At 36.0% G+C, this 25,208-nt stretch overlaps 1 protein-coding gene across 7 annotated transcripts in view; it reads left to right on the forward strand.

Moving 5' to 3' along the window:
- The window catches only part of LOC139177595 (uncharacterized), a 199,119-nt gene that overhangs the window by 169,227 nt on the left and 4,684 nt on the right, over positions 1-25,208 (forward strand). For all 7 annotated transcript variants that reach the window (XM_070773702.1, XM_070773703.1, XM_070773705.1 and 4 more), the window contains 6 exons: positions 1,533-1,586; positions 8,024-8,128; positions 8,921-8,974; positions 9,328-9,432; positions 24,302-24,355; positions 25,041-25,145. In XM_070773702.1, the coding sequence (XP_070629803.1) occupies positions 1,533-1,586; positions 8,024-8,128; positions 8,921-8,974; positions 9,328-9,432; positions 24,302-24,355; positions 25,041-25,145 (477 nt within the window). The remainder of the gene's footprint in view (positions 1-1,532; positions 1,587-8,023; positions 8,129-8,920; positions 8,975-9,327; positions 9,433-24,301; positions 24,356-25,040; positions 25,146-25,208) is intronic.

Genomic DNA, 25,208 nt, shown 5'->3' on the forward strand with positions numbered 1-25,208 from the left:
ACTTTCTACCATAAGGGTGGTGTCATCTGCATATCTGAGGTTATTGATATTTCTTCCGGCAGTCTTGATTCCAGCTTGTGCTTCTTCCTGCCCAGTGTTTCTCATGATGTACTCTTCATAGAATTTAAATAAGCAGGGTGACAATATACAGCCTTGACGTACTCCTTTTCCTATTTGGAACCAGTCTGTTGTTGCATGTCCAGTTCTAACTGCTGCTTCCTGACCTGCATATAGGTTTCTCAAGAGGCAGATCAGGTGGTCTGGTATTCCCATCTCTTTCAGAATTTTCCACAGTTTATTGTGTACTGAGATATATTGACGCATAACATGGTGTAAGCTTAAGGTGCAGTCTGTTGATTTGATAGACATATATTGCAAAATTACTATCACCATAGTGTTAGCTAACACCTCCAACATATCACATTATTATAATTCTTTTCTAACATTTAAGATCTAGTCTCCAAGCAGATTTCAAGTATACAATTAGTTTTATTAACTACAGCCTTTACCATATAAAATGTAGCGTTTTGTACATTAATTGCCAGGAGAAATATCAATAACCTCAGATATGCAGATGACACCACCCTTATGGCAGAAAGTGAAGAGGAACTAAAAAGCCTCTTGATGAAAGTGAAAGTGGAGAGTGAAAAAGTTGGCTTAAAGCTCAACATTCAGAAAACAAAGATCATGGCATCTGGTCCCATCACTTCATGGGAAATAGATGGGGAAACAGTGGAAACAGTGTCAGACTTTATTTTTGGGGGGCTCCAAAATCACGGCAGATGGTGATTGCAGCCATGAAATTAAAATACACTTACTCCTTGGAAAGAAAGTTATGACCAATCTAGATAGCATATTCAAAAGCAGAGACATAACTTTGCCAACAAAGGTCCATCTAGTCAAGGCTATGATTTTTCCAGTAGTTATGTATGGATGTGAGAGTTGGACTGTGAAGAAAGCTGAGCGCCAAAGAATTGATGCTTTTGAACTGTGGTGTTGGAGAAGACTCTTGAGAGTCCCTTGGACCGCAAGGAGATCCAACCAGTCCATCCTAAAGGAGATCAGTCCTGGGTGTTCTTTGGAAGGACTGATGCTAAAGCTGAAACTCCAATAATTTGGCCATGTCATGCAAAGAGTTGACTCATTGGAAAAGACTCTGATGCCGGGAGGGATTGGGGGCAGGAGGAGAAGGGAACAACAGAGGATGAGATGGCTGGATGGCATCACCGACTCGATGGACATGAATTTGAGTGAACTTCGGGAGTTGGTGATGGACAGGGAGGCCTGGTGTGCTGCAATTCATGGGGTCACAAAGAGTCAGACACGACTGAACGACTGAAATGAACTGAACTGAATCCTTGTTGTAGATAATGGAGCTATCCTTTAAAGTCCAGGAATCATAAATTTTAGAAGGACAGAACATAGTCAATAGCCTTTATCCAGGCTTGACTTCTTAATTTAAGAACTTTGTAGTTTTTGCTTTTTTTCTGAGTTTGGGTTTATCAATGTCTAAATTTTACTGTGTCTTATAGACGAAGAAGACATCAAAGTAGATACAGTGATGAAAGAATTGAGTACTGTTTTAGGTAAGTAAAATATTTCTTAATTCTTAACTGTGTTTTAATGATATTTCTCCCATTCCTTTTTTCCATTAATTTGCTATTCTAACCTTTCATTAACTAAACATTCTCATTTATCTGCTATGATTACCCATGCTTTTGCAACAGAAATACTAGGAAGATAGGCACACAAGACAAGAATTTCAAAATCTGGCCAATAACTGAGATACTATATATAGACATAATTATTTGAATCTGTCATCAACATCACAATTTTCTGGACAATTATATTAGCCTCATATCATTATATGTAGAATTTTTCCCAACATTATGAGAATGTGTCTTTTATTATAAGAGATAATGTTATATTTCTAAATCTGGTATTTACTCTTCATAATTCAATAACTGTCCTTAGGGTCTTGATTTTCTAGCAATAACGTATGCTACTGTACAAACATGTGTTTTGTTTATTTTTTGTAATTTGGATTCATTTGATAATGTTCCATAGCTTGACAACAGCCTTTTCTTAATAGTGTGGAAATATTTTTAGTCCTACTTCCACAATTTGATTCTCTATCAACCAAGGCCACAAGAAAGACAATTAGGAACTGTCCAGACTTTCTCCTATTCTCTGAATAGGACATGCACTGTATTTTATACTAGGTCAGCCAAGGTGAGACTCAATTTTTTTTTTTATTCCCATGAATGAAATGCATTATACTTGGGAATCTGTTCCACCAGGTATTAGCTATTTCCTCAGAAAAGTTTCTATCCCTTTGGACTCTTTATAAAGAGACAAGATCTACTGAGACTGTTGAAAAGACATGCACTTAGAATCGTCTCTATAAAAGCTGGCTTAAAACTCAGCATTTGAAACACTAATATCACAGCATCAAGTACCATCACTTCATGACAATTAGGTGGAAAAAAAGTGGAAGAAGTGGCAGATTTTATTTTTGGGGGCTCCAAAATCACTATAGATGGTGACTGCAGCCACGAAATTAGAGACGCATGCTTACTGGAAGAAAAGCTATGACTAACATAGGCAGCATATTAAAAAGCAGAGACATCACTTTGTAAACAAAGGTCTGTATAGTCAAAGCTATAGTTTTTCCAGTAGTCATGAACGGATGTGAGAGTTGGGCCATAAAGAAAGCTGAGCACCAAAGAACGGATGCTTTCAAAATGTGGTGCTGGAGAGGACTCTTGAGAGTTCCTTGGTCAGCAGAGAGATCAAACCAGTCAATCCTAAAGGAAGTCAACCCTGAATATTCATTGGAAGGACTGATGCTGAAGCTGAAGCTCCAGTACTTTGGAAACCTGATGCAAAGAGCCAACTCATTGGAAAAGGCCCTGAGAAAGGATACTGAGAAAGACTGAGGGAGGAGAAGGGGGTGACAGAGGATGAGATGGCTGAATGGCATCACTGACTCAATGGACATGAGTTTGAGCAAACTCCAGGAAGCAGTGAAGGACGGAAGCCTGACGTGCTGTAGTCCATTGTGGTCGCAAGGAGTAGGACATGACTTAGCAACTGAACAACAACAAGAACATACTGGAATTCTTTAAGTTGGCTTGCCAGTAAAAAGCTGAATTATAGAGTTAGGACTGTTCTAACTCTAGTTAAGTCTCTAGTAAAATTAACCTTCAATACGTCTTTATTAGTAGTAAGGGAGATTATGACTGGCTAAGTCAGAGGTGTATGAAATTAAACAAGTAAAAAGAAAAACATGACAAGAATAAAAATGTATGAAAAGTATACAGTGCACTGACAGTCAGTGTTTTTTTTATTCTAATGGTCTCGGGTGGAAGCTTTTGACTTTATGTAATTTTTGTTTCTGTGGAGCTTGGATCTTGGGTCAGCAAGTGACTTACATGAAAAAGTGAAAATGCAAATGTTAGGCACTCAGACATTTCCGACTCTTTGCAACTCCATGGACTGTAGCCCTCCAGGCTCCTCTGTCCATGGAATTCTCCAGGCAAGAATGCTAGAGTGGGTTGCCATTCCCTTCTCCAGGGAATCTTCCCGACCCAGCAATTAAACCTGGGTCTCCAACATTTCAGGCAGATTCTTTACTGTCTGAACCACTAAGGAAGCAACAGCCTGCTTATTGGAGCTCTCAGCGGTCTTTAATGACGTAACTTTCCAGTTCCCATGTCTCTTCTATTTTACCAGAGGTTTTGGCATTCAAAAGACACTGAAGTTTCTAAATATTATCCAGAAGATCTTATATAATCATGAATGATTACCAAAATAAAATGAATTCTCTAAAATTGAATAGATAAATTGGAATGCCCTAAGTAGGTATAGTAGGGTAGTGTATCTACAAGTTTGTTAGCCACTCTGAGTGTTATGAATTTTTGACACAAGAATGTTAAAAATCCATCCAGGAGGCTTCCCTGGTGGTCCAATGGTTAAGAAAAATCACTTTCTTTTTTTTTTTTTTTTTTCATTTAGAGAGATTTATTTAAACACATGTTTTATAACTTATCACACTTAAGTATGCATATAAAGAAAAACCACATAAATTGTTCAAGGTATTTGAAAAATTGTTTTACATTCAGAGTTTGTTTGGGATCACTTTTAAACCTTGAGTTGTCAGTATCTGTATTTTTTCCAAATAATATTGTCCTCAGTGTTATCAGAAGCTTTGTTGATGTCACATTATTAAAGAATGATTTGAAATGAAATTCACATAATATAAAATTAACCACTTTAAGGTGAACAATTCATTGGAATTTTAATATGTTCAGAGTGTTTTAACCATCATTGCTCTCTAATGCCTCCTGATTTCTGTCATTCCATACCTATTAAGGCATTTCTCCCACTTTACCTTCCTCATTGCTCCTGGTAACCGCTAATCTGAGTTCTTTCTCTATGGATTTATCTACTCTGGATATTTCATATAAAAGTGATCGTACGAAAAATCACTTTCTAATGCAAAGAACACGAATTCCATCCCTGGTCCCTGGTTGCGGAACCAAGATCCTCCATGCCGTGGGGAGCCAAACCCCATGTGTCACAATTACTGAGCTCATGAACTCTAGAGCCCACACACCCGCAATGAAACTAAGACCTGAGGCAGCCATAAATAAATAGTTTTTAAAAATCCACCCAGAAAATAAACATACTATTAGTACATGTTCATAACTCAGAAGCAACTGTATAAAACCCTTTTGGATATGTTCAAAAGGTCCCTTAAGGTGTGGTTCTAATCAAAGTCTCACAGTTATAGGTTTTCTAGAATTATTCTAGTTTCAGAGGAGGTGTGAATTACTCTGATATAATGCACACTTATAGGTTTTCTAGAATTATTCTAGTTTCAGAGGAGGTGTGAATTACTCTGATATAATGCACACATGTCCTAATTAGTGTTTAATAATGTGGCGAATTTATTTCTGTAGCAGTCCGTTGTTCTATGTATTGTTTTAGCAAGTATCCATTTGAAATTTTATCTGGTGCAACTAAGGAGCAATCCTGACTTTGCCAGATGTTATCCTCATTGATATTGTAACCTGGTCATTCCAATAGCTTCCTTACAAAATTAGGTAGAATTTTGTGCTTTTAAATGGAATCTTTGAACCTGATCCTACACTTGGTTTTCTGATCTATAAGAGGTCCTTCAAAAAGGACTTTGGGTGCTTTTTTCTTCTCAATAGTTATGTGAATCCTTAAAGTGAACAATGAAGGACAAATGAATCCACTTCTGTTCCTCATATATGCATAGTTGGACCCCCGGGCATGAGAGAGGGATCATCACTACGAAAGCCGCATCAAGTTACCCTGCCCTTCCTCCTCCATGGAGTGGGCTCCATTGCTCCCTGGCTGTACCCTATGTAGGCTTCTGTTTGACCCAGTTGTGTGGAAATGATGGTAAGAGTGCTCCAGCTTGTTTCATTAACAGCAAAGAAGAATATCCAATAATAAATGAAATAGAAAAGGCCATTTTTATCATAAAAATTCAGTAATATATCTTTCCCAAGCTCTGAAGCGGACATAATCAGAGGAAACTCATTTATCTCTGGAATTACAAAGGAATAGCCATATAAAATAGCTACTGTTCATTACAGAGAAATGGGAAGGAGTAGAACAAAAGAAAAGGTGAGAGCTCAGTAGAACACAAACCAGTATGTAGCTACCCGTATACACTTTTCACGTATGTTCTGAGAATGCTCCCATTTCTAGCAGTGTGATGTGCTATGTGCCTGGATGTTGAAAACAACTAATAATGTGGATAGAATCTAATTTTAAAAGGATTCTTAAATGTTTCCATAAATGTATATACTTAAGGAATATTGATACCAAAAGCCTGGAACCCAGAGAAGAAGAGCCCTGAAGCCACATTTCACTTTCTAAACATTTGCTGAACTAAGTGAATCTAAGCAGTTTTGACAGTCTGCCAGAACTCAGTGGAAAGCAAGCAAAACCCAGAGCCCGCCCGAAGTAGGAAATATGGTGGGTTTGATCCATGGGTTGGGAAGATCCACTGGAGAAAGAAATGGCTACCCACTCCAGTATTCTTGCCTGGAGAATTCCATGGACAGAGGAGCCTGGTGGGCTACAGTCCATGGGGTCGCAAAGAGTCAGTCACTACTAAACAACTAAGCACACCTGCCCTAAAGCTAAGACTTGAAAAGCTATGTATACAGCATGAGAGCGAATTAGAAATATGTCTCTGGACTGCAAGGAAGACTGTCTTAATTTATAAACACAAGGTGACCTTTACACAGGCTTACTTATCAAATTTGCACTAACTTAGTCTGAGAATTTAAAGTAATCCTGAAAGAAATTTGGAACTGTGGTATTGGAGAAGACTCTTGAGAGTCCCTTGGACTGCAAGGAGATCAAACCAGTCAACCTAAAGGAAACCAGTCCTGAATTCATTGGAAGGACTGATGCTGCAGCTGAAATTCCAATACTTTGGCCACCTGATATGAAGAACTGACTCATTGGGAAAGACCCTGATGCTGGGAAAGATTGAAGGACAGAGGAGAAGGGGATGACAGAGGATGAGATCACCAGAAGTTGGATCACCAACTCAATAGACATGAGTTTGAGCAAGCTCCAGAATTTGGTGAAGGACAGGGAAGCCTGGCATGGTGCAGTCCATGGGGTCACAAAGAGTCAGACATGACTGATCAACTGAACTGAACTGAATTCTAAAAGACTAATGCCCCGGGAAACTAACATAAGCAAATTCTGATCCTCCTCTGAAGTATTCCTATTCTGAAGGATACTCATCTTCTCAAAGAATTTCACATACACAGAAGTTCCTGGTCTAAAATTACTAAACACATTGGCACGATGAGTAACTAAGCATGGCATGATGAGTAACAGCCATCATAAATAACATATTGCAGAATCAGATTTAGATTTTGGAATTATCAGACAAAAAAATGTTAAACATTCTTAATATAGTCTAAGAATTAAAAAAGAGGCCTTGAATATGTGAATGAAGAGCAAACAAGATTTGATAAAGAACCAAAGAGATCTTCAAGAAATAAAAACAATAGAAATTTAAAACATTAGATGAATTGAATGGTAACTTAAAAAAGCTGAAGAAAGAACTAAGGAACTTAAGAAGTTATGAAGTATGTAGCACAGAAAGACCAAAAAATGAAAAATGTGAAAGAATGATTAAGAGACATACAGAATAATAAGAAAATCTAATGTATTTTTAATTGGAATGCCAGGAAGAAGAGAAAGAATGAGACAGGATCAATATTTGAAGAGAACTTTCCAGAAGAGAGAAAGGGTGTCAATTTAAAGAAGCCAAGTGAATCCCAAGCAGAATAAATAAAAAGAAATCTGTACTGGACATACATACTTGAAATATGCAACATATCTAATTTATTTACTAAAAGTTTTGGATTCTAGACTTTATAGACAGTGAGCTTTCAGAGATTCATTTTCTGCTGATTTAAAGCAAAAGGCTTAACTAAACCAAAATTGTTTTTGCTTGCAAAGTATAAAAGTAATAATCAAAAGATTACTTACCATACAAATAGTGCAAAACAAAAATTATTATGGAAGCCTGAGGCCCTGTTTTTTTAAAGATACTTTCTAACAAGTAGCAACTATACATGTTTTTATATACACTATATTAATTAGTTAATACAAGGCATATAATTTATATGCCTTTCTAGATGAAATTTATGTACCTAAGATTGCATTTCTCTTAGCATAATGCTAATTTCAAAACTATCTGGAGAAATACTTAAATTTCTGTTTAGTGAAGAAAAGAACCAATATTTGGCTTTTTTTTTTTTTTACCACTTACATAATCAGGGTGGTCATAAATGCTAGTTTTTTATTTGTTTACAACACATTAAAGTACCCACAAAATTATAGTGCATGAGTGAAAATGTTACTAGTTAGCAGCTTTTGTTGTAATAACTCACTGATTTTTATCCTTCTAAATAATTATAATAATTCTTTTTATCACCATTTCTGTCTTTTCTAGGAAAGCAGATAAATGTCAGTGACCTAAAAAATGCTCTAAAAGACATGAAAGTAGAAGTCACAGATAAGGAATACTTGAATTTAGTAAAAACTCTACCAGTTGATGGTAAGGATTTTAAAATTATATATGTATTCTTCAAATGGCTTTAGAGTGCTTGACTGTGTCGTTTTCTTCTAAAATAACTCTGTATTGCTAGCAAGTTGTTATTTTTTCTTTTTGTAATCATTTTGGAAAACTTTCAGTACTTGATTTTTGCCAAAGAAAATCTGGGTCATTTAATTTATATTATGGTAGGCAATAGCTATTTCACTCATTCCTACCAAAAAATTATATGTATTACTGTCCTTGATTCCACTAATATGCCTGATAGTAAGTGGAAGGGTGTGAAAATGGAAGAGTAAAGGGTACAAAGGAAGAAGTCAGAGATGAAAGAAAATCAAATGGGATATACAAGGTTTAGGACGTCCCTGGTAGCTCAACTGGTAAGGAATCTGCCTGCAATCTGGGAGACCTGGGTTCCATCCCTGGGTTGGGAAGATCCCCTGGAGAAGGGAACAGCTACCCACTCCAGTATTCTGGCCTGGAGAATTCCATGGACTGTATAGTCCATGGGGTCCCAGAGAGTTGGACAAGACAGAGAGAGCAACTTTCACTTTTATACAAGGTTTAGATCAATCATTGTTTTTATCCAAGAGCTAATAGATTTGCCTCATTAAAGTCTTTCTCCAAACAAATTTTGTTACTATTTGAGAGCAAATAGGTACATTTCAGGAGAAAAGAATTACTAAAATTCTCTTTTTGAAATTATGAGATTAGGGGAGGAATTGCAGAATTTTTTTTAGGTGAATCCCCTTTTTATTTTTTTTTCTCTGACATGAATTATGCCTTTTCTTACAGTTGAAGGAAAGGTGTTTCAAAAAAGGTTGCTAGACAGTGTGAAGAATCTTAAAAGTGAGTGAAAAGTATGATGAGAAATCAAATAAATCTGAGATATTATTGTATATTTTCATATATGCTAATTTATTTTTTATTACATTAAAAATCCCATATGTGTATTTTCTCAGTAGTTATGCATGTGTTATACATGTTATGCCATAAATCCCTGGAAAATTACCCAGTCCTTTTAAAATTTGCACTTTGTTGATTGAATGAAAGATGAAGTCGAATTATCAGTTGATCCTCCTTGTACCCTTGACTGGGTGTTACTGCACCTTAATGTCTTCTTGATTAAAGTGTTAACTATAATACACATGAATTAATGCAGATTTTTCTCACATCTTGGTATCTTTCTTGCCTCTTCTAAGGAGGAAAGATTGATATGACTAACCTGGTCACATTTTTGGAAAATATGGGGATTGAGCTTTCACATAAAGAGCTTGAAGATTTTTCACAAAACCTGCCAGTTGATGGTGAGCATTGTAGATAAAAATTTATTCCCTTTAGGACATCTTGGGTTTGAGAACATCTGTAAATTAATGATAGTACTTATTTGGTATTAACAGGGCATTTTTTTTGTTTTGTTTTAATTTTATTTTATTTTTAAACTTTACATAATTGTATTAGTTTTGCCAAATATCAAAATGAATCTGCCACAGGTATACATGTGTTCCCCATCCTGAGCCCTCCTCCCTCCTCCCTCCCCATACCATCCCTCTGAGTCGTTCCAGTGCACTAGCCCCAAGCATCCAGTATCATGCATCGAACCTGGTAACAGGGCATTTTTAACAGCTTGTAGCCAAACTCATGTCTCAAATGAAAACACATCCTTGTATCTTCACTAATCCAAGACCAACAAATGTTTTCCACTGTGAATAATAAAAATTGGTGAGAATGCTAACAGATCAAAAAATGAAGAAGAGGAAGTAAGATGGAATGAGAACTGTTTTAAAGAAACATTAAATAATAAGTCAGAAGAAAAAAACAACCTATAATGAGGAGTAATTACATGTATGCCTCAGTTGTTCTGATATAAACAGAAGATTAAAAGGAGACAGAAAAACACCAAGAATTTTAAAAGAGCATAATGATACTCACTGTTGGGTATAATGTGGGATTAGGGTATTATTTATATTAATACAATGAACATTTTTCCAGGGTAAAATAAATTAGTTACCAATATTAATCAAAGATGAAATGAAAATATAAATAGGCCAATAATGATAGTTGGAAAAAACTATCAAATAAGTATACCTATCAACCACCACCCATCACTCCAACAAAAGGTGACAGGCCTGCAGAGAATAAATTTGAGAATAAATTCCTTCAGATTTTCAAGTAATTGTTTGTTTTAATGCTAGCTAAACTGGTCCAGAGGAATCCAGTTTAAGATGATGAAAAACATTATAAACTAAATAAAAACATTTAGTTTTTATTTCCTCCAATACCTAACAAAGGAGCAACAAAAATGAAAAAGTAAAAAATCCACAAAGGAAGTTTAACATCAATCAAATAATATAAAAAGACCAATCTAATGCCATAAATATTTAAAGGAGACAACCAGAGAACCTATGAGAATAGGGAGGGAATGGAGACACATATGTATAGAGAATGGACTTCTGGACACAGCGGGGGAAGGAGAGGATGCGGCGATTTGAGGAAGTAGCACTGACATACATATACTATCATGTATAAAACAGAGAGGGAGCGGGAAGCTGCTGTATAACACAGGGAGCCCAGACTGGTGCTCTGTGAGAACCTATAGGAGTGGGATAGCGGAAGGAGAGGAAGGAGGCCTAAGAGGGAGGGAGTATATATGTAATTATGACCAATTCTCATCGTTGTATGACAGAAACAAATGCAACATTGTAAAGCAATTTTCCTCCAATTAAAAAAAAAAGATTCTAAAGTAGAAACTATTGCAACAGAGCTAGGCTCCTCTGAGCCTCTCTCCTCCCGCAGAAATTAAATTGGTGAAATCCAGAGAGTTATCACTAAAATGCCGAGATCTGGAATGAAGAAAACTGGGTACGTAACTTTTTTCTCTCTCCATTTATGAGGAAGAAGAAGAAACAGTTGTTGGGGAGAAATGGCTACAACAGAGAAAATGAATGATTGGAATCACTCATTGATAGAAGTAAAAGCTTCAGAGCTCTAGGCTGAATTGGGGGTCTCATCTGAAGCCCAAGAATACCATCCCATAGGCAGATCTGGGGTTTGGTGAAATGTCTTTACCAGGGTCTCAGAGCAATGACCCCTGTTGGGACATTTAAACAAAGTTCAGATACGAGAGCAGGGCTCAAGTATAAAACCACATGACATACCTCACTCTACCCTTAGATTACAATAAAAGTGGGTAGAACAGTTTTCTTCAAATGCCATCTCACTGAAGAAAGCAAACTAGTCTCAGATGCTGTAGAAAGGGCTATTAAAAGATATATTAAATCCTGAGAATAAAATGAAGATCTGGACAGAGTTGCTGAAGCATATGCAAGATTGGAAAAAAAAAAGGATATGGTGACAATTCTAGCATTAACACAGTGAAGAAAAACAGAAAAGTGAAAAGGGAAGGTAAGAAGATAGGATGAAGGAAGATAGCATGCAAAAGACAAATAATCCATCAAGTAGAAAATATAACCTAAGGAACAATGAAAAAGAGGTTGTTGACAATTAATTCATATTAAAGGGCAACTTTAATGGGTTCAATAAAACTAAAGCTCAAAAATGAGATGGTACCAATACATATAAATATTAAAAAGGTAAATTGCAAAACTAAAAAAAGAATAAGTACAAAAAGTCATTATAGAATTATTAAGTAAATTATAAACATAAAAATTTAAAAATATAAAGCACTAAAAATCATATTACAGTGTGAGCAGACTTGGTACAGTAAATACAGAGAAAAAAGATTAAAATTATCAAAAATCTAGTAGATATGGATGATTCACAAAGGCATCCACCATAAGAATATCAAATATCTTTAGAAGAGAGTATAACAATTAAAACTTTTTAATCAATGATAGTTTTTAAAAAAGAAAATTTCTGTAAAATGAAGGAATGAATGCAGATCAAAAATGTCACACCAGGCTCCAGAAAATGGTGATCCAGAGTGCCCTACCGTGAAATATTTTCTAGTTTGCTTACTGAACTTTAAGGAAAAATGAGAATTTTTCAGATGCACAGATGATAGAAAGCAGGTAACAGATGAGGAGAGGAAGTGATGGGTTTCCAAAGCAACATTCAACTCCAGAAAAGAATGTCAGAGTATCTACAAAGGTGAAAAAGCGTGACAAAGAGTATTATGTACAACTATGATGTCATTCAAATATACATAAAAATTTTATATATAAATATAAAATTCCAACTTTTAATAATATGGGAAAAACTAAATGAATTCAGCACCTCTTGAAAAAAAGATGATGAAATATAGTTAAGAAATAACTTAAAATTGAGCAAAAGGAAACAATAGTGAAAAGACTGGTGGTGACCTGTAAATCTGTTTGAATACAGAGCAAGTACTAGACAATTGTGGGGATGATAGATACAAAATAACATGTTTATATGTGTCAGTGTAACAATGATAACATAACTAATAAAAACATGAAAGTGAGGGGGGAAATGGGAGGAAGTGAGAAAATGCTTTTCATAGCAGGAAATCAGGTGATAGTTTTTAAAATTGAAAGATTAAGTTTGAAAATATGGCTTCACCTCTGTTTTTCATATTCTTTTAAAATTAACTGGACATCTTCATAAATATCTCTTGTACTGAGGTATATTTATTAGAAATTGAAGATTCTTATTTTTAAAACCATATATATAGTACTTTTTGAAAATAATTCTCTATATCTATCTTACCTCTGCAACTTCTTGAAAATAATTCTCTATATCTATCTTACCTGTGCAACTTCATAGATGAGAGTCTGTGGAATGACCAGTGATTATTTCTATGGGAGATAGGATTTGGAGTAATGTCTTTCCTTTTCCTAGTACATAGAGAAATATATAATACATAGAGAAAAGTGTGTAAAACATGAATTTCCTGTGTAACTAATGGTTATAAAACAAACAGCTGTATACTCTCCACCAACATCTAAAATCCACCGTGTTCTCCTTCCCAACACTACCCACTCAATTTAATCATCACCATGATCCTTATGGTAATCACTACTTCAGTTTTATTCATATTTTACCACATAAATATGCATCTCAAATTTTATAGTTCACCCATATTTTGAACTTCATATGAATGGAATCACATAGCAAGGAACATTTTGTCACTGGCTTCTTTTTAGTGAGTATCGGGGTAACTTAACTGAAGGTTAAGTTTATATTTTTCTGATTAGTAATGAGATTGAGACCTTTTTATATATCTATTAATTATTTGTGTAGCCTCTTTTGTGGACTGCCTTTTCAATTATATTGCCTGTCTTTCTACTGTGATTTTTTTCTTATTGAACTGTGGAAGTTCTTTATATATTCTCTGTATAGGCAATTTGAGGCTAATTTGCAATGCAAATAACTGTCTCTTTGGCTTGCTTTTTCATTCTTTTAATGGTGTCTTCCAGTGAACAGAAATTCTTAATTTAAATGTAGTCAAATATATCAATCTTTTCCCTGATGGTTAGTATCTTTTATACCATATAAATCTTTTCCTATCCTAAGGTCATTAAAGTATTGTCCCACATTATCTTTTAAAAATTCCTTTGTTTTGCATCTCAAATTTAACTAACAATCCACCTGGACATGATTTTTGTATATGGGATGCCGTAGGGGTTAAGTTTCTTTTCTTTCTTTCTTTTCTTTCAATTTTTCAACAGCATATTTGAAAATACCATCAGTACTATCTTTTCTTGCTATAGTGCCAACTTTCTACAGTCAAATAACATGGATCTCAGAACAGAGTATGAATTCATGTAGTATAAGGTAGGGGAGAGAGGTAGAGTCTCAGTTCTGCCCTACCTAGCTTACAGTGTGAGTACGGGCAAAAGCCTTTCAGTTTCCCTGGGGACTTGCCTCTTCAAGTATAGAATTGAGGAGGGTGAGCTAGATGCCTTTTAAGAGACCTGTCGGATTCATGTCAATGTATGGCAAAACCAATACGATATTGTAAAGTAAAATAAATAAATAAAACTGAGATTAAAAAAAAAGAGAGAGAGAGAGAAAGACCTATCAACTAAAAGAATCTAAGTCAGCTTGAGATCCCATCTTTAAGCAGACATGTAGGTGGCAAAGAAATAAATTAAAAAACAAGTGAGTTAGGCATTTATTTTTGATGCCATCACCCAGAACTTTTCTGCACCACAGTGCAAGGAAATTGTTGCCTGATACTTTATCTAATGGTTGGTAATATTAAAGGTTGAACAAATGAGGCATCAGACAATGAAAATTTTACAAAAATGTAAAAAATATCAGGCCAATTTTGGATTTAGAAACAGTACATAGCCTGCAGTCAGGGCTTCTTGCCTCCAAATTTTAAAAGCCATCAACCTGGTCAGAAAAAAATGCCAAGCCATTTTCAAGCCATTCAACAGAGATCCAATGACAGCACACCTGTTAAACATACATTTCCTAAAATCCTCCCAGAAAGGCAACTTTAATGAAATTAGTTCTAATAAAAGGATACTAGCGAGTGAGAAATACAATATTTTTTTTTTTTACATAGCAGAAAATTGACACAAAAAGAGATGGCTTCTGCTTTTCTGTTCCCTAAAAAGAATACAAATGTCACTTCTGGAATCTAACATACAGGCTTAATTTTCAAAATACATAATTGTATTTTCTTCATAAGGCAGCCATACATAATAAACCCTAAGAACAAAACAGTCACAAACTTTTTCCATAAACCTGGACTTATTGAAGGCTTCCACTAGTCTCCAGGAGCTTACAGCCAGATTAGTCCTGATGTTTCAAATAATCAAGCTTTCTCCATAGCCAAAATTCCTTTTATGTTTGGGCTGTTGAACACAAGCTCAGGAGATAATTTGTCCATCTCTGTTCCTAAAGGAATTGCTGTGCTTTCTTTTCAATAAAGACTGACTCCATCTCAAACAACTTCTTCATCAGAGTCTCCTTTTGTCTTCATACCTTCTAGAATATAAGAAAAGCCATTTCAGCTCCTGGTTTGGACACAGACTTTCACACGACTGTGTTCAGGGTTCAGACTTATCTTTAAGAAGTTCTTTACTACAATGTGTCAGGGTGAGGGTAGCCTTGGGCTTGCAGCTTCCTCTTGCTCACAGCCCCACAAAGCTCACAGCTTTGTGGCCAGGACTAACAAAGGCTAACTTGTTTTTAATCTCAAAGGGAAATAATTCCATATTCCACCAGCAAATATTACTTTGTTGAAGGTTTTTTGTGATTTGGGGTTATTTATATAACCTTTAGTAAATTGGCACCCCACTCCAGTACTCTTGCCTGGAAAATCCCATGGATGGAGGAGCCTGGTGGGCTGCAGTCCATGGGGTCGCTAAGAGTTGGACACGACTGAGCGACTTCACTTTCACTTTTCACTTTCATGCATTGGAGAAGGAAATGGCAACCCACTCCAGTGTTCTTGCCTGGAGAATCCCAGGGATGGGGGAGCCTGGTGGGCCGCCGTCTATGGGGTCACAGAGTCGGACACGACTGAAGTGACTTAGCAGCAGTAGCAGTCAGTAAATTAAAGGAATTCTCTTCTATTCCTATTTTTGTTTTGACATTTATCCAATTCATTTTTTCTACACCTGATCATTGCATGTAATGAAGTGTTTATTGAAGTGATTATATAGTATTTCTCCTTAAATATATTAATCTGGGGTACTACATGGATTGATTTTCGCATATTAAAAAAACTTTGCATTCCTGGAATATATTAATCATGATGGATTATCATTTATATATTATTGGATTCAGATTGCTAATATTTTATTGAAGATTTTTGCATTCTTGTTTATAAGAGATTTTCCTTATTTGTTCAGTCTTCATTAAATTTTACTAGCAAAGTTAAAAAAATATGTTGAAGATTATTTCTTGTTTGAATTCTCTGAAAGAGTTTTTAAGGTGGCATTATTTCCTTCTTAAATGTTTGGTGGGATTAACCAATGAAGACATCTTGAGTCTGAATTTGTTGTTTGTGTTGCTGGAATTTTTAACTTCCAATTAAAAAGACTGTTTCTTCTTGTGTCAGTTGGTAAACTCTGGTTTTCTAGGAATTTGTCAATTTTATATGAATTTTTAATGTATTTAAATAAAATTATTTAATAACAATCTTTTTAATGTTTGCAAGATTAGTATGGGAATCTTGCTCATTCCTAATATTGGTTATTTATGCCTTTCCTCTTTTTTTTTTGGTTAGTCTTACCAAGGGTCTAACAAGTATTAAAAGTCATTCCAAACAACCAACTTTTCACTTTGTTAAACCTCTACATTCTTAATTCCTTTTTGTTTCATTAATTTCTGCTCTTTGTAATTTTCTTTGATTTCATTTGCTGTTCTTTTTCTAACTTAAGGTGCATGCTTAGCTTATTAATTTTTAATTTTTTTCTTTTCTAATATATTTTGAATTCTGATATATATTTTTTTAGTTATTCAGTTTAAGATATTTCTTAGTTCTATTGTGATTTATTCTCAACCCTCGTGTGTGTGTGCTGTTACTTCAGTCGTGTTCAGCTCTTTGTGACCCCATGGACTGTAGCCTGCTAGGCTTCTCTCCATGGGACTCTCCAGGCAAGAATACTGGAATGGGTTGCCATTTCCTCCTCCAGGGGATCTTTCCAAACCAGGGATGAATTTTGAGACATGATATATTTTTTAGTTATTCAGTTTAAGATATTTCTTAGTTCTGTTGTGATTTATTTTCAACCCTCAGATATTCCCATGTGCTTTATTTCTAGGTTAATTGCATGGTAGTCGAAGAACCTACTCTGTGATTTTAATCCCTTTACATTTTATTGTATTTTATTTTTCAACAACTTTATTGATATATAATCTACATACCATACAATTTGCCCATCTGAAGTATTCAATTCAACAGGTTTTAGCATATTCATAGACTTACGTGACCATCACCATAATAGATTTTAGAACTTTGTTGTTGTTTTTGTTCAGTCATCCAGTCATGTTGGACTCTTTGTGACCCCAGCCAAGCCTCCCTGTCCCTCACCTCTCCCAAAGTTTGCCCAAGTTCATGTCCATTGCATCGGTGATGCCATTCAGCCATCTCTCCTTCTGCCCTCAGTCTTTCCCAGCATCAGGGACTTTTCCAATGAGTCAGCTGTTCACAGTAGGTGACCAAAATACTGGAGCTTCACCTTCAGCTTCAGTCCTTTCAATGAGTATTTAGGGTTGATTTCCCTTAAGATTGAGTAGCTTGATCTCCTTACTGTCTAAGGGACTCTCAGGAGTCTTCTCCAGCACTACAGCTCGAAGGTATCAATTCTTTGGTGCTCTTCCTTCTTTACGGTCCAGCTCTCACAACCGTACATGACCACTGGGAAGACCATAGCCTCAACCATACAGACCTTTGTTGGCAGAGTAATGTCTCTGCTTTTCAACACACTGTCTAGGTTTGTCATAGCATTCCTGCCAAGAAGCAATCATCTTGTGATTTCATGACTGCAGTCACTATCTGCAGTGATTTTAGCGCCCAAGAAGAGGAAATCTATCACTACTTACACCTTTTCCCCTTCTATTTGCCATGAAATAATGGGGCTGGATGCCATGATCTTAGTTTTTTTAATGTTTAGTTTTAAGCCAGCTCTTTCACTCTCCTCCTTCACCCGACATCAATATGCTCTTTAGTTCCTCTTCGCTTTCTGCCATTAGAATGGTATCATCCACATATCTGAGGTCCCTGTTCGGGCGCCACCTGCCGGGGACCAGCCCCGGCTGATCCAGGGTATTCGAAGGAGAGACGGCGTAGGCGAAGATCAGGAAACAATTGCTTAATTAAACGTTAATTAAGGATATAAAGAGTAATAGAATGAGGATAGCTCAGTAGGAAAATTCAGTGAAGAAAAGAGGCTGAAATAAGGATAGCTCAGTGAGGAAATTCAGTGGAGAAAAGAGGCTGAATAATTCAGCCAGAAGGTAAGAGAAAGAACGACATGGTGAGACCAAGTTTCGGTGAACAAGGCCCGCACTTTATTTTTCAAAGTAGTTTTTATACCTTAAGTTATGCACAGAGGATAATGGGGGAAGGGGTAGAGTCTTGCAGCAAACCAGGCTTTCTTCCTGCAAACTTATCATATGCAAAAGCTTAGGTGATTTGCATCATCTTCTGGCCCGGAGGCCTGTTAACATTTTAAGACCTTTTCTTCAGAAAACTTATTTTTCTCTAAAGGTGATTGGTCAGGAGCCACCCTCCAAAAGCATTAGATAAAGTTGCATTCGTACAGCGCAAAGGTGTGGTGGGCTACAAAAAGAATTAACTCAAGGGTCCCAGGTTACAAACATTAAAGCTACTATTTACACCAATTATATTAACCAATACACTGCCAGGGACACAGCAGGTAAGGGATATGGGAACTTAGCAGCAAACATTGGCCCAACAAGTGAAAATCCCTTCACCAATACAATTTCTAATCAATCTTTTAACTACTCAAAAGAATCTGTGTTTAGACAGTTTAGAACATCTCCTGCCTCTCACAGTTGGGAGGCTCTGAACAATCACATGTGGCCGGAAAAACCTATTCAGGCAGGCTAGAGGATTTCCAAAGGAGTTTGTAGGTTAAACACTGTCACACCCAGGAATTATTAACTGGAGCTGTAAGCTAACTTTTTTCAGAGAGGTAGTGGGGGACAGCCCCCCGTAAAGTCAGAGGTGTAGGTAAAAGCACAAAGCAGAAAGTAGGCAGACTCTGGTTTTGGGGGTATACGCTCGAGAATTTCCAGGGGGACTCCTGAAGCTCGATCCCGCCTTTGCGTATGCCGAGCCTCCTTCCTCATGACCTTTGTCATGGGCGGAGTTCCTCACGCTGGCTACCGGCAGTGATAGAATTTCCAGTTGAGCTATTCCAGATCCTGAAAAGTGCTGCACTCAATATGCAATATGCACTCAATATGCAATATGCCGGCTCCCGGCAGTTAATGCTTCTCCTGCCTATCTTAATTCCAGCTTGTAACTCATCCGGCCCAGCATTTCTCATGATGTGCTCAGCATATAGGTTAAATAAACAGGGTGACAGCAGACAGCCCTGGTGTACTCCTTTATTAATCCTGAACGAGTCAATTGTTCCATACAGACTCTAACTGTTGCTTCTTGACCCACATACAGGCTTCTTAGGAGACAGGTAAGATGGTTTGGTATTCCCATCTCTTTAAGAGCTTTCCACAGACTGTTATGATCCACACAGTCAAAGGCTTTGGTGTAGTCGATGAAACAAAAGTAGACAGTTTTCTGGAATTCCCTTGCTTTCTCTATGATCCAGCAAATGTTAACAATTTGATCTCTGGGTCCTCTGCCTTTTCTAAACCCAGCTTGGACTCTGGAACATTCAGTCAATCAGTTCAGTCGCTCAGTCGTGTCTGACTTTTTGTGACCCCATGAACCACAGCACGCCAGGCCTCCCTGTCCATCAGCAACTCCCAGAGTTCACCAAAACCCATGTCCATTGAGTCGATTATGCCATCCTCTGTCATCCCCTTCTCCTCCTGCCCTCAATCTTTCCCAGCATCAGGGTCTTTTCAAATGAGTCATCTCTTCGCTTCAGGTGGCCAAAGTATTGGAGTTTCAGCTTCAGCATCAGTCCTTCCAGTGAATATTCAGGACTGATTTCCTTTAGGATGGACTGGTTGGATCTCCTTGCAATCCAAGGGACTCTCAAGAGTCTTCTCCAACACCACAGTTCAAAAGCATCAATTCTTCGGCGCTTAGCCTTCTTCACAGTCCAACTCTCAGATCCATACATGACCACTGGAAAAACCATAGCCTTGACTAGATGGACCTTTGTTGGCAAAGTAATGTCTCTGCTTTTTAATATGCTGTCTAGGTTGGTCATAACTTTCCTTCCAAGGAGTAAGTGTCTTAATTTCATGGCTGCAGTCACCATCTGCAGTGATTTTGGAGCCCAGAAAAATAAAGTCAGCTACTGTTTCCACTGTTTCCCCACATATTTGCCTGGAACATTACCAAACCCCAAAAGGAAACCTCTTACCCACTAACAGTCATTCCCTACTCTCCTCTTCTTCTCAGCCTCTAGCAACCATTAATCTGCTTTTCATCCCTACCGGTTTGCCTGTTCTGGAGATTTCATATGTTCTGGAGAATCATAAGTGACTGGTTTCTTTCATATAGCATAATGTTTTCAAGGCTCATCCATTTTATATCATGTATCACCACTTCATTCATTTTCGTTGCCAAGCAATCTTCCATTATATGGATATACCACTTTTTGTTTCTTCATTCGTAAGTCGATGAACATTTGGGGTTTGTTTCCACATTTTGGCTATTATGAATAATGCTGCTATGAATAGTCTCATGTAAATTTTTATGGATACATGTTTTCATTATTATTGGGCATATTCTTAGGAGTGGAAATGCTGGAACATATGATAAGTCTATGTTTAACATTTTGGGGAATTGAAATTATTTTACAAAGTAATTGTATCATTTTACATTTCCATCAGCAACATGTGAGGGTTCCAATTTCTTCACATCCTTGTCACTACTTGTTATTATCTCTCTTTTTTATTATAGTCATCCTAGTGATGTAAAGTGGTAGTTTTAATTTTTATTTATTTTATGTCTAATGATGTTGCACATCTCTTCATGTACTTGTTGGCTATTCATATATTTCCATTAGAGAAACATATATTCAGATTCTTTACCTATTTTTCAATTGGGTTGTCTTTTTATTATTGAGTTATAAGGATTCTTTATATATTCTATATAAAACTCCCTTATCATACGCATGATTTTCAAATACTTTCTCCTGTTCTGTGAGTTCCTCACTTCCTTGACGGTGTCCTTTGAAGCACAAATGCTTTTAGTTTTGATGAAGTCCAGTTTATCTAGTTCTTCTTTTGTCACCTATGCTTTTGGTGTCATATCTAAGAATGTTTTGCCTAATCCACAATAAAAATGATTTATTTTTATATTTCTAAAGGTTTTATAGTTTTAGCTCTTAATTTTGAGTCTATGATACATTATTTCTGTATATGGTATGAAGAAGGGATCTAACTTCAGTCTTTTGCATGGGGATGTATAGTTGTCTCAGCACCATTTGTTGAAAAGTCTCCTCTTCTTCATTGAACTGTCATGATACCCTTGTCAAAAATCAGTTAATAGTGAATACAGTGATTTATTTCTGAACTCTCAGTTCCTCTCCATTGATCCATATATCTAGCCTTTTGCTGGTACTCACTACATTGATTACTATCACTTTTTAATAAGGTTTGAAATTGGAAAGTGTACGTCTTCCAACTTTGTTCTTTTCTCTGAGATTGTTTTGGCTATTCAAGATACCTTGCATTTACATATGAATTTTAAGATTGGCTCTTAAAATTTGACAAAAATGCCAGCTAAGATTTGATAAAAATGTTCTTGTGTTTCTAGATCAATTCAGCATGTGAGAGAGGGTAGGGGATAGTCACAGAGAATATTACCATCGTTTCAATATTAAGTGTTCTGATCCATGATCATGGGATATCTTTCCATTTATTTAAGTCAATCAATTTCTTGCAATAATGTTTTATAGTGTTTGAAGTATGAGTTTTGTCCCTTTTTTTGGTAAATTTATTCCTCAGTGATAGGTGATTTGTTCTTTTGATGTTACTATAGATGGAACTGTTTTCTTAATGTTATTTTGGACCATTTATTGTCATTACTTTTGTGGGTTTTTTAATTTTATTTTATTTTTGGGGGGGTTTTGAATTTTTTTTTATTTTTTAACTTTACAATATTGTATTGGTTTTGCCATATATCAAAATGAATCCACCACAGGTATACATGTGTTCCCCATCCTGAACCCTCCTCCCTCCTCCCTCCCCATACCATCCCTCTGGGTCGTCCCAGTGCACCAGCCCCAAGCATCCAGTATCGTGCATCGAACCTGGACTGGCGACTCGTTTCATATATGATATTATACATGTTTCAATGACATTCTCCCAAATCATCCCACCCTCTCCCTCTCCCACAGAGTCCAAAAGACTGTTCTATACATCAGTGTCTCTTTTGCTGTCTCATATACAGGGTTATTGTTACCATCTTTCTAAATTCCATATATATGCGTTAGTATACTGTATTGGTGTTTTTCCTTCTGGCTTACTTCACTCTGTATAATAGGCTCCAGTTTCATCCACCTCATTAGAACTGATTCAAATGTTTTCTTTTTAATGGCTGAGTAATACTCCATTGTGTATATGTACCACTGCTTTCTTATCCATTCATCTGCTGATGGACATCTAGGTTGCTTCCATGTCCTGGCTGTTATAAACAGTGCTGCGATGAACATTGGGGTACACGTGTCTCTTTCCCTTCTGGTTTCCTCAGTGTGTATGCCCAGCAGTGGGATTGCTGGATCATAAGGCAGTTCTATTTCCAGTTTTTTAAGGAATCTCCACACTGTTCTCCATAGTGGCTGTACTAGTTTGCATTCCCACCAACAGTGTAAGAGGGTTCCCTTTTCTCCACACCCTCTCCAGCATTTATTGCTTGTAGACTTTTGGATCGCAGCCATTCTGACTGGCATAAAATGGTACCCCATGGAAACTCCTAGAGAATATAGGCAAAATACTTTTGTTTTTAAAGATTTATTTATTTGGCTGTGCCAGTTCTTACTTGAGGCATGTAGAATCTTCGATTTTCGTTGAGGCGTGCAGGATCTTTAGTTGAGGTATGGAAACTCTTAGTTGCGTCATGTGGGGTCTAGTTTCATGACCAAGGGTCAAACCCAGGCCTCCTGCATTGGGACCATAGAATCTTAGCTACTGGATCACTAGGAAAGCCCTCATTACTTTTAAAATTATTGATATTTGGCTTTACAATGCAATATATGATCATTTTTGTAAATGCTCCTTATGTGAAAGGAAATATGCATTCTGAAATTATTGGGTACAGTGTTGTCTATATGTCCATTAAATCAAGTTTGTTAAATTTGTAGTTCAAATTTCCTGTAGTCTTAATGCTTTTTTTCTGCTTATTTTATTAACTACTCATTGAAATATATTAAAATATCCAACCATAATTTAGAATTTTTCTTTTTCTCCTTCTAATTTTGCAGTTTTTTGTGTTTGTGACCATGTTGTTTGGTGTCAATATAACCCCACTACTTTGTTTTTGCTTAGTATTTGTTTGGTCTATATCTACCCATCCTCTTACTTTCAACTTCTCTAAATCCTTATATTTCAGATATTTTAAATTCTTAAGTTTTAGATGGTTAGATCACTTCCTTGATTAATTTTTCCTAACATGTAAATAAGATATAGTAACCTTCTTTATCAACTGTTCAAAGAACACAGAAAGCAGAAACACTTCTGGTTTGATTTATGAAACTATCTTAATCTTGATACCCAAACTTGATGAAGAAAACACAAAAAAAAGGAAGATCAGTAGCCAGTCTCTCTCATAAACAAATGTGCAAAAATCCTAAACGAAATATTAGCAATATGAATCTGTTGTTTTTATTTTTGTATTACTAATAGCAGTTATGATATTACTAACATATTTGTGTTTAAATCTACTTTTACTCAATGCCTTTATTTGTACCTGTTCAACATTCTGTTTTCTTCCATCCTTGCTTTGCTTTTGGGTTTCTATTATTTTTCTTATTAGTTTGGACTTTTTAAAGATTATTTCGGAGATTACAATATACATCCTTAATTTATCTTACTCCAATTTTGTATTGGGCTTTTATCCTCATTCAAGACAGTGCAAGATTCTTGGACTATTTTAATTTTGTTAATCCCCCTTCCCAATTTATTGTCTTGTTTACACACTATGTTCCTCTAGAATTACTCATACATTATCATTTCATTTCTTCATATTCTTTCTTACAGTCCTAAATTGAAAGGGGCCATTGAATGTTAAGCAGGATTAAAATTTTTTCAACTTATTCCTAAAAACTACTTGTAAAATTTTATAACATTGGGAACAAAGAGGAATTTATAAGTAGGATTTTAAAAAAGACTTATACATAAAGAATAAAAGTGTGAACACTGGAGGAAATAGTGGGACGCATGAAACAAAGTAGAGGAAAGGACTAAAACAATTTTTTATGTCTAAGTAACTATTTATTATATAAAATGTAATAGAATAGAACTAAAATGTAAGATGATATCAACATTCTAGCTGAGGGCAGGAATCATAGGTTGAGAAAGCATAAGGAACAGTCTCATTGTTATATATGACTGCTTTGTGTCTTACAGTGGATGGGAAAGTTGATCTAAAAAATGTGACACTGAGTATGAAAGACTTTACTGGTGAGTTTCTATGACACTGAAATCATAATGCTTTATAATAAGTCATATTTTAGATGCTCTTGTCTAGTAGTCTATTGTTCATAGTAATTTTGACATTTACCCAATTATCATTAAAGATTTCTACCTGAAAAAATCCACTCAATCTCTGGTTATCTATGTATTAAAATGAAACCACAGACTTTGTTCTCATAACAAGTTCTATCTATGGTAGAGATACTATATAGGTCTGTCTTTGCCTACATGTGAATAGTTAAATTTTAGGTAAGCATGTGAAAAAATAAGGCAAAGCCTTGGAAAGTGCAAGATAATATATTTTTGTATGTGTATGTGTGAACAGTTACATAAGTCCGTATAATATCTCCTCTCATAATTATTTCTTTTGGCAATTCATTATCCAATCTGATAACTAGATTTCATTCTGCATATTATTCCCAACTTTAAGAGAGCCCTCACTATCTCAATATTATAAGAGCAAACTTACTTTGACTTCTATTGATACACTGAATTTCCATATCCTGTTTTGCCTCTGCTTTTTAATCAGATTGGAAATGATGCCACATAAAGTATTATAAATGTATCTAAAGATACATGCAACATAGGCTAATATCATGTTCTAGTGAACCTCTTTAAAACATTGAATAAAATTTCTAAAGTTTTCACCTATAAACACTCTGTCTTTTCAAAGGAGAAAAGATTAATGCCAGTGATCTGAAAAATGTTCTTGGAGACATGGGGATAGAAGTCAATGATAAGGAATGTCTGGAACTGCTAAAATTACTGCCAATTGATGGTGAGCTGCATTTGGGTTACTGTGACCCCCAAAGCATTGAGTTTTATGGTTCTATTTATGATG

The sequence above is a fragment of the Bos indicus genome, chromosome 19 (genome assembly GCF_029378745.1).
Source record: "Bos indicus isolate NIAB-ARS_2022 breed Sahiwal x Tharparkar chromosome 19, NIAB-ARS_B.indTharparkar_mat_pri_1.0, whole genome shotgun sequence".
NCBI classification, from domain to species: Eukaryota; Metazoa; Chordata; class Mammalia; order Artiodactyla; family Bovidae; genus Bos; species Bos indicus.